Genomic DNA, 8,468 nt, shown 5'->3' with positions numbered 1-8,468 from the left:
TTTTTTACAATTTAATTCAGTTGAGGAACACATTTAAATATTAAGTGATTGGGGTATAAATAGTATTTCATTATGAAATATCGGTTTTCAATGTTGTTTCATGCTAAATGTTGTCATGCTAAATCGTATTGAGAATGACAGTACATAAAAAAAATTTTAAACAATTATTTGTATAATTATTATAATTATTATAATTATTGAAACTAAAAATTAACCGTTATTTAAATACGAAGATATAAAAGAAATAATTATAAGGAAATATTACATACAACTTTGTTATATTTACTTCTTTATTTATTTTTATTGAGATATATCTATTTAATAAATAATTGGTGAATTCTTAGATATTTCTACGTCTAAAACTAGTTTGATTAAAAGAATAATTTTGAATACCTACATTAAAACATGTTTCTTGAAAATCTAACTAAGAAAAATTTCTAAAGTTTCTTACTTACATTCAACTTCAATTAATTTTTGTCTTAAAATCTTAATATTTGAAGTCGATAAAAATATTTGTATAAATTACAGTCAAGTATGTGTTCAAATGAATTATTTATCTCAAAAAATGAAAATATTCGGGTCCTGAAAAGGACCATTGGGCAATATAGTGTTAATAGTATTGCATTTTTAAACTAATATTATTTATTTAACCTCCGAAACCGTAGAGGGTGCGACCTTGTCTCTTCAAAGCATATACAACATCCATGGCTGTAACAGTCTTCCTTTTGGCATGTTCTGTATATGTAACTGCATCACGGATCACATTTTCCAGAAATACCTTCAATACACCACGAGTTTCTTCGTAAATCAAACCAGAAATACGCTTAACTCCACCACGGCGAGCCAAACGTCTTATAGCTGGTTTTGTGATACCTTGGATGTTATCACGAAGAACTTTGCGATGACGCTTAGCACCACCTTTTCCCAAACCTTTACCACCTTTACCACGACCAGTCATTTTGAGGTTATAATTTTAGTACAGATAATACTTGTCTATTCAGACTTAAACAGTAAATAAATTCCACACTAGATATGCACAGTATTTATAGAAAAAATGAACAATACAAAAGATATGAGTGACAATGCTTAAACACAACAAATTACTCAAAAATGGCACTCAAATAATTGAGGGTAGAAATAAACAATGTAAAGGATATTAAGGATATAATGAACAATGACTGTTTGAACATGTGAACAGTTGAGATGGATCATAAGAGTTTGTTTTGAAATTTACTCTCTCAACATTTATTCGTTAAATTAAATTTTATTTAACAATTTGTTTAATTATGGCTCGTACAAAGCAAACTGCTCGTAAATCGACTGGTGGTAAGGCACCACGTAAACAATTGGCTACTAAGGCCGCACGCAAAAGTGCGCCCGCAACTGGCGGTGTAAAAAAACCACATCGTTATCGTCCGGGAACTGTAGCTTTGCGTGAAATTCGTCGCTATCAAAAGAGTACAGAACTCTTAATTCGCAAACTGCCATTCCAGCGTTTAGTCCGTGAAATTGCACAGGATTTCAAAACTGATTTACGTTTCCAGAGTTCTGCTGTAATGGCTCTCCAAGAAGCTAGCGAAGCATACTTAGTTGGGCTTTTTGAAGATACTAACTTATGCGCTATTCATGCTAAACGCGTAACCATTATGCCAAAAGATATTCAATTGGCGAGACGTATTCGTGGAGAACGTGCTTAAGAAGCAATTTCATACTATTTAATAAACATCGGTCCTTTTCAGGACCAAAATTAATTAAAGAAAAGAGATAGTTAAACATCATATTCAAATTAATAATACTCAGATAAAATGAATATATAAAGATAATTGATTCTCTCATTCTTCTTTGTAACTATAATTTTTGATGATGATCAGCATATAACGCTATATATAAACTTCACACTTATAGCAATTATTGTTGAAGTTATTAGTTTTTTAGCTTTGTTGCTTGTTAAAATTATCAACTTATGATAACAATACTTTTAATAAAAAGTGAAGAACATTCCAAAGTATATAAATTTTGGTATTATAATACAGAAATGTTAATATCAGCATAACTATACTGCCTCCCAATATTCTGCATACCGAGATCTTCCCATTGTGCTTACTTTCCAGTTCATTCAGAGGGATCACTCTCCTGACCCAACTCGTTGCTCAATCGAGAATATAGTAACTCGCTTCACGGAGTATATTCTTAAAGAGTTCAAAACTTTTGTGAATAGATATAATCGATCATAATTTACGTATACCTACTACGTTCTCTAATGTGATTTCACTCGGAAGTCTTTCACAATTTAATAACTGAGATCTCCTCAAGATTTTCTTTAGTGTACCAAGTATATGGCTTTAAAAATTTCTGCGAATAATAATTGACTATTTAATATTTATAATATAGTATATATAAGACGACGGAAATGTGAGAACGAAAGCAGCGTATACAAGCTCGAGAAAGTACTTTGACAGTTTAATGAGTTAAAGAAATAAATGTCCAGGCTAACAAATAGAATGGAGTAAAGGTGCTAAAATAATGCAAAAGTTGAAGTGGGTAATTCATACTGCAATATTTTTCATATTCTAGTTTCTATTGTTAAGTATGGTATACAGTAGAGTCTAGAATATGCCAGTTAATAGAAGAACTAAATGCCTGAAAGGGAAAGTTCAAAAGATTTAAAATTTAATTTATGCCAAAGATCAGTGAATATATTTAAAACTTAATTATATATGGTATTTTTAACACATAAATGAAATATTTTTATAATTTTTTGTTACATACTTTAGGTGAAACATGGCATTTGTGTATTTATTGGAACCTTATACGTATATTATTATCAGTTAGTTATATTCACTTATTTTTTCTGATTATTCAAAATATATATGCTCGAAAATCAGTATTATTTTATTCATTTCTAAAATGTTCATTTATTTGTGAAGTGTATGTTAGTAATTTTAAGATCAATTATCGACTTTAATTAAATATTTTTGTGGTCCTGAAAAGGACCGTTGGAGTTAATGTTGATTGTTCAATACAAAAAAATTTACTTGGAACTGGTATACTTAGTGACAGCTTTAGTACCTTCACTAACTGCGTGCTTAGCCAATTCACCAGGAAGTAAAAGGCGAACTGCAGTTTGAATTTCCCGACTAGTAATTGTGGATCGTTTGTTATAGTGGGCCAAACGTGAAGCTTCAGCAGCAATGCGCTCAAATATATCATTCACAAAGCTGTTCATGATGCTCATAGCCTTGGATGAAATACCAGTATCAGGATGAACTTGCTTCAATACTTTATAAATGTAAATAGCATAACTTTCCTTCCTCCTGCGCTTCTTCTTCTTATCGTTCTTAGTTATATTCTTCTGAGCCTTTCCGTCCTTCTTGACCGCTTTTCCGCTAGTTTTTGGTGGCATGATTTCAAATGTGAATTTTCAAATTTTCAATTTTATGAATTTTCAAATTTAAACTACCCTCACTCAGAATTTATGTATTTTTAAAACAGAAATTTCAAGAAATTCTCTCTTCACATTAGGGGATGAAAAAGGTATAAATTCTTGGTGTTTGCCTGTTTTCAACTCAGATCACGTAGATCAACTTAACAATCAAATACTATTGAAACATGTCTGGTCGTGGTAAAGGAGGTAAAGTTAAGGGCAAGGCAAAGTCTCGCTCAAATCGTGCTGGATTACAATTTCCAGTTGGTCGCATTCATCGATTGCTGCGAAAAGGCAATTATGCTGAACGCGTTGGTGCCGGCGCTCCCGTCTACTTAGCTGCTGTTATGGAATATTTGGCAGCTGAAGTTCTTGAATTGGCTGGCAATGCAGCACGCGATAATAAGAAGACAAGAATCATACCCCGTCATTTACAATTGGCCATCCGTAATGATGAAGAATTAAACAAATTGTTGTCTGGTGTTACAATCGCACAAGGTGGTGTATTACCAAACATCCAAGCTGTACTTTTGCCTAAGAAAACAGAAAAGAAGGCTTAAACTATATCTTACAACACTATTTCTTTCGAAATTTTCGAACAACAACCGTCCTTTTCAGGACGATCAATTTATTTGATTAAAGAAAACATACTTCATTTCAAACAATTATTATTTATACAAATATTTCTTTGAAAAACGTAACCCATAAAAATGGTTAAAATTGGTTTACAGAAACCATTTCCAAAATAATGTCAAATGAAATATGATTTGGAATCAAGCACCTTCATCTTCCGGCAATCAGAGCAATTCTACTCCATACGTATTAATTCGGTTACTTCCTACACGTACGTGTAAAACATTCTAATTTTAACATTAGCTCTATTTGAGCAATTTGTGGATTAATTATGTTTTAATATCACATTTACGTTTGAAATAAACAATTCATTATAATCATTATTTTCGGTATATACGTATCCTAATTTATTTTAACTAGTTATATATAGTTTGTATATAGTATAAAATGCAATTAAACAATTCTATATATGGTACAAAAACATGTAATTATATTCAAGACTCATCGCATTAAGTAATAAGTACTCATCTCAGAACAATATTTCTGATATATTACTAAACTGAACAGATTTAGTAAAGAATTATAAAACATTCACATTCACATTGCTTCTTTTAATCGCTTTATGACAATATAACTAACAAAGAAAAGGTTGTATGTAATTCTATTAAATTCATCTTAAATATAGATTTTATTTCATATATTTTGGCGCGTAAATGCAAATAAGAAAATTACTCACGTTCCATCTTCATTCCATTTCGGCTTATAGTTTCTTACTCAATTTCACTCACACTCATGCTCATTCGGCTTGGAAGTATATGTATGGATCTTGAGTGTCCTTGGTATGCGTGTGAACTGTACTGACAATTTTGTCAGTTACTTTTTTTTTAAATAAAAAAATGAATGGTATAACAATGCAAGCCTTAAGTATTTTAGTTCACATACCAGTAGGTAGAAATTTTCCCGCCATAATTTTATCTGCCACCAAACGAATCAATAAGATATGGTATATAATTTTAAAAGCATGTGTGTTATTAAAAAAATGTCTTTCTTTCTTTGAAACTTATATCCTGGGTGGTAGGAAACTGATATATTCTAAACAGAAGGAGAATACATAAAACAATAAAATACTCTTAGTTTCTAAATTCTTTTACAATTTAATTCAATTGAGGAACAGATTTAAAAATTAAGTGATTGGGGTATAAATAGTATTTCATTATGAGATATCGGTTTTCAATGTTGTTTCATGCTAAATGTTGTCATGCTAAATCGTATTGAGAATGACAGTACAGAAAAAAAATTTTAAACAATTATTTGTATAATTATTATGATTATTGAAACTAAAAATTAACCGTTATTTAAATACGAAGACATAAAAGAAATAATTATAAAGAAATATTACATACAACTTTGTTATATTTACTTCTATATTTATTTTTATTGAGATATATCTATTTAATAAATAATTGGTGAATTCTTAGATATTTCTACGTCTAAAACTAGTTTGATTAAAAGAATAATTTTGAATACCTACATTAAAACATGTTTCTTGAAAATCTAACTAAGAAAAATTTCTAAAGTTTCTTACTTATGTACATTCAACTTCAATTAATTTTTGTCTTAAAATCTTAATATTTGAAGTCGATAAAAATATTTGTATAAATTACAGTCAAGTATGTGTTCAAATGAATTATTTATCTCAAAAAATGAAAATATTCGGGTCCTGAAAAGGACCATTGGGCAATATAGTGTTAATAGTATTGCATTTTTAAACTAATATTATTTATTTAACCTCCGAAACCGTAGAGGGTGCGACCTTGTCTCTTCAAAGCATATACAACATCCATGGCTGTAACAGTCTTCCTTTTGGCATGTTCTGTATATGTAACTGCATCACGGATCACATTTTCCAGAAATACCTTCAATACACCACGAGTTTCTTCGTAAATCAAACCAGAAATACGCTTAACTCCACCACGGCGAGCCAAACGTCTTATAGCTGGTTTTGTGATACCTTGGATGTTATCACGAAGAACTTTGCGATGACGCTTAGCACCACCTTTTCCCAAACCTTTACCACCTTTACCACGACCAGTCATTTTGAGGTTATAATTTTAGTACAGATAATACTTGTCTATTCAGACTTAAACAGTAAATAAATTCCACACTAGATATGCACAGTATTTATAGAAAAAATGAACAATACAAAAGATATGAGTGACAATGCTTAAACACAACAAATTACTCAAAAATGGCACTCAAATAATTGAGGGTAGAAATAAACAATGTAAAGGATATTAAGGATATAATGAACAATGACTGTTTGAACATGTGAACAGTTGAGATGGATCATAAGAGTTTGTTTTGAAATTTACTCTCTCAACATTTATTCGTTAAATTAAATTTTATTTAACAATTTGTTTAATTATGGCTCGTACAAAGCAAACTGCTCGTAAATCGACTGGTGGTAAGGCACCACGTAAACAATTGGCTACTAAGGCCGCACGCAAAAGTGCGCCCGCAACTGGCGGTGTAAAAAAACCACATCGTTATCGTCCGGGAACTGTAGCTTTGCGTGAAATTCGTCGCTATCAAAAGAGTACAGAACTCTTAATTCGCAAACTGCCATTCCAGCGTTTAGTCCGTGAAATTGCACAGGATTTCAAAACTGATTTACGTTTCCAGAGTTCTGCTGTAATGGCTCTCCAAGAAGCTAGCGAAGCATACTTAGTTGGGCTTTTTGAAGATACTAACTTATGCGCTATTCATGCTAAACGCGTAACCATTATGCCAAAAGATATTCAATTGGCGAGACGTATTCGTGGAGAACGTGCTTAAGAAGCAATTTCATACTATTTAATAAACATCGGTCCTTTTCAGGACCAAAATTAATTAAAGAAAAGAGATAGTTAAACATCATATTCAAATTAATAATACTCAGATAAAATGAATATATAAAGATAATTGATTCTCTCATTCTTCTTTGTAACTATAATTTTTGATGATGATCAGCATATAACGCTATATATAAACTTCACACTTATAGCAATTATTGTTGAAGTTATTAGTTTTTTAGCTTTGTTGCTTGTTAAAATTATCAACTTATGATAACAATACTTTTAATAAAAAGTGAAGAACATTCCAAAGTATATAAATTTTGGTATTATAATACAGAAATGTTAATATCAGCATAACTATACTGCCTCCCAATATTCTGCATACCGAGATCTTCCCATTGTGCTTACTTTCCAGTTCATTCAGAGGGATCACTCTCCTGACCCAACTCGTTGCTCAATCGAGAATATAGTAACTCGCTTCACGGAGTATATTCTTAAAGAGTTCAAAACTTTTGTGAATAGATATAATCGATCATAATTTACGTATACCTACTACGTTCTCTAATGTGATTTCACTCGGAAGTCTTTCACAATTTAATAACTGAGATCTCCTCAAGATTTTCTTTAGTGTACCAAGTATATGGCTTTAAAAATTTCTGCGAATAATAATTGACTATTTAATATTTATAATATAGTATATATAAGACGACGGAAATGTGAGAACGAAAGCAGCGTATACAAGCTCGAGAAAGTACTTTGACAGTTTAATGAGTTAAAGAAATAAATGTCCAGGCTAACAAATAGAATGGAGTAAAGGTGCTAAAATAATGCAAAAGTTGAAGTGGGTAATTCATACTGCAATATTTTTCATATTCTAGTTTCTATTGTTAAGTATGGTATACAGTAGAGTCTAGAATATGCCAGTTAATAGAAGAACTAAATGCCTGAAAGGGAAAGTTCAAAAGATTTAAAATTTAATTTATGCCAAAGATCAGTGAATATATTTAAAACTTAATTATATATGGTATTTTTAACACATAAATGAAATATTTTTATAATTTTTTGTTACATACTTTAGGTGAAACATGGCATTTGTGTATTTATTGGAACCTTATACGTATATTATTATCAGTTAGTTATATTCACTTATTTTTTCTGATTATTCAAAATATATATGCTCGAAAATCAGTATTATTTTATTCATTTCTAAAATGTTCATTTATTTGTGAAGTGTATGTTAGTAATTTTAAGATCAATTATCGACTTTAATTAAATATTTTTGTGGTCCTGAAAAGGACCGTTGGAGTTAATGTTGATTGTTCAATACAAAAAAATTTACTTGGAACTGGTATACTTAGTGACAGCTTTAGTACCTTCACTAACTGCGTGCTTAGCCAATTCACCAGGAAGTAAAAGGCGAACTGCAGTTTGAATTTCCCGACTAGTAATTGTGGATCGTTTGTTATAGTGGGCCAAACGTGAAGCTTCAGCAGCAATGCGTTCGAATATATCATTCACAAAGCTGTTCATGATGCTCATAGCCTTGGATGAAATACCAGTATCAGGATGAACTTGCTTCAATACTTTATAAATGTAAATAGCATAACTTTCCTTCCTCCTGCGCTTCTTCTTCTTAT

At 30.8% G+C, this 8,468-nt stretch overlaps 6 protein-coding genes across 6 annotated transcripts; 2 read left to right on the top strand and 4 right to left on the bottom strand.

Annotated features, from left to right (window-relative positions):
* Window positions 1-577: 577 nt before the first annotated feature.
* On the bottom strand, window positions 578-971 carry LOC119664314 (histone H4). Its single transcript, XM_038073827.1, has one exon. It carries the CDS (start codon window positions 956-958, stop codon window positions 647-649), a length of 312 nt encoding a protein of 103 aa, XP_037929755.1. The 5' UTR covers window positions 959-971; the 3' UTR covers window positions 578-646.
* Window positions 972-1,286: 315 nt separating this feature from the next.
* LOC119664308 lies at window positions 1,287-6,832 on the top strand. The gene is made up of 4 exons (XM_038073821.1): window positions 1,287-1,691; window positions 3,471-3,534; window positions 3,629-3,978; window positions 6,416-6,832. The coding sequence occupies exons 1-4, from the start codon at window positions 1,287-1,289 to the stop codon at window positions 6,830-6,832; spliced, it is 1,236 nt and encodes a 411-aa protein (XP_037929749.1).
* On the bottom strand, window positions 3,032-3,403 carry LOC119664312 (histone H2B-like). The gene has a single exon (XM_038073824.1). It carries the CDS (start codon window positions 3,401-3,403, stop codon window positions 3,032-3,034), a length of 372 nt encoding a protein of 123 aa, XP_037929752.1.
* On the top strand, window positions 3,610-4,028 carry LOC119664311 (histone H2A). Its single transcript, XM_038073823.1, has one exon. The coding sequence runs from the start codon at window positions 3,610-3,612 to the stop codon at window positions 3,982-3,984; it is 375 nt and encodes a 124-aa protein (XP_037929751.1). The 3' UTR covers window positions 3,985-4,028.
* Window positions 5,713-6,106, bottom strand: LOC119664313 (histone H4). The gene has a single exon (XM_038073825.1). The coding sequence runs from the start codon at window positions 6,091-6,093 to the stop codon at window positions 5,782-5,784; it is 312 nt and encodes a 103-aa protein (XP_037929753.1). The 5' UTR covers window positions 6,094-6,106; the 3' UTR covers window positions 5,713-5,781.
* Window positions 6,833-8,166: 1,334 nt separating the features above from the next.
* LOC119664309 (histone H2B) lies at window positions 8,167-8,463 on the bottom strand (the record flags this gene model as incomplete). The annotated part of the gene is made up of 1 exon (XM_038073822.1): window positions 8,167-8,463. A coding segment is annotated over one exon (297 nt), but the record flags the coding sequence as incomplete, so codon positions are not given.
* Window positions 8,464-8,468: the final 5 nt, after the last annotated feature.

The sequence above is a fragment of the Teleopsis dalmanni genome, unplaced genomic scaffold (genome assembly GCF_002237135.1).
Source record: "Teleopsis dalmanni isolate 2A unplaced genomic scaffold, ASM223713v2 unscaffolded_contig_1747, whole genome shotgun sequence".
Lineage (NCBI taxonomy): Eukaryota > Metazoa > Arthropoda > Insecta > Diptera > Diopsidae > Teleopsis > Teleopsis dalmanni.
Note: the sequence above shows the minus strand (reverse complement) of the source record. Positions and strands in the feature narration are given on the sequence as shown.

Bases quoted from the DNA above. Each gene is read 5' to 3' on its own strand.
- LOC119664314 (XM_038073827.1), bottom strand. From the start codon at position 958: ATGACTGGTCGTGGTAAAGGTGGTAAAGGTTTGGGAAAAGGTGGTGCT.
- LOC119664308 (XM_038073821.1), top strand. From the start codon at position 1,287: ATGGCTCGTACAAAGCAAACTGCTCGTAAATCGACTGGTGGTAAGGCA. The intron at 3,535-3,628 runs GTATAAATTCTT...GTCGTGGTAAAG, and splicing joins CACATTAGGGGATGAAAAAG to GAGGTAAAGTTAAGGGCAAG. The intron at 3,979-6,415 runs GCTTAAACTATA...TTAACAATTTGT, and splicing joins CTAAGAAAACAGAAAAGAAG to TTAATTATGGCTCGTACAAA.
- LOC119664312 (XM_038073824.1), bottom strand. From the start codon at position 3,403: ATGCCACCAAAAACTAGCGGAAAAGCGGTCAAGAAGGACGGAAAGGCT.
- LOC119664311 (XM_038073823.1), top strand. From the start codon at position 3,610: ATGTCTGGTCGTGGTAAAGGAGGTAAAGTTAAGGGCAAGGCAAAGTCT.
- LOC119664313 (XM_038073825.1), bottom strand. From the start codon at position 6,093: ATGACTGGTCGTGGTAAAGGTGGTAAAGGTTTGGGAAAAGGTGGTGCT.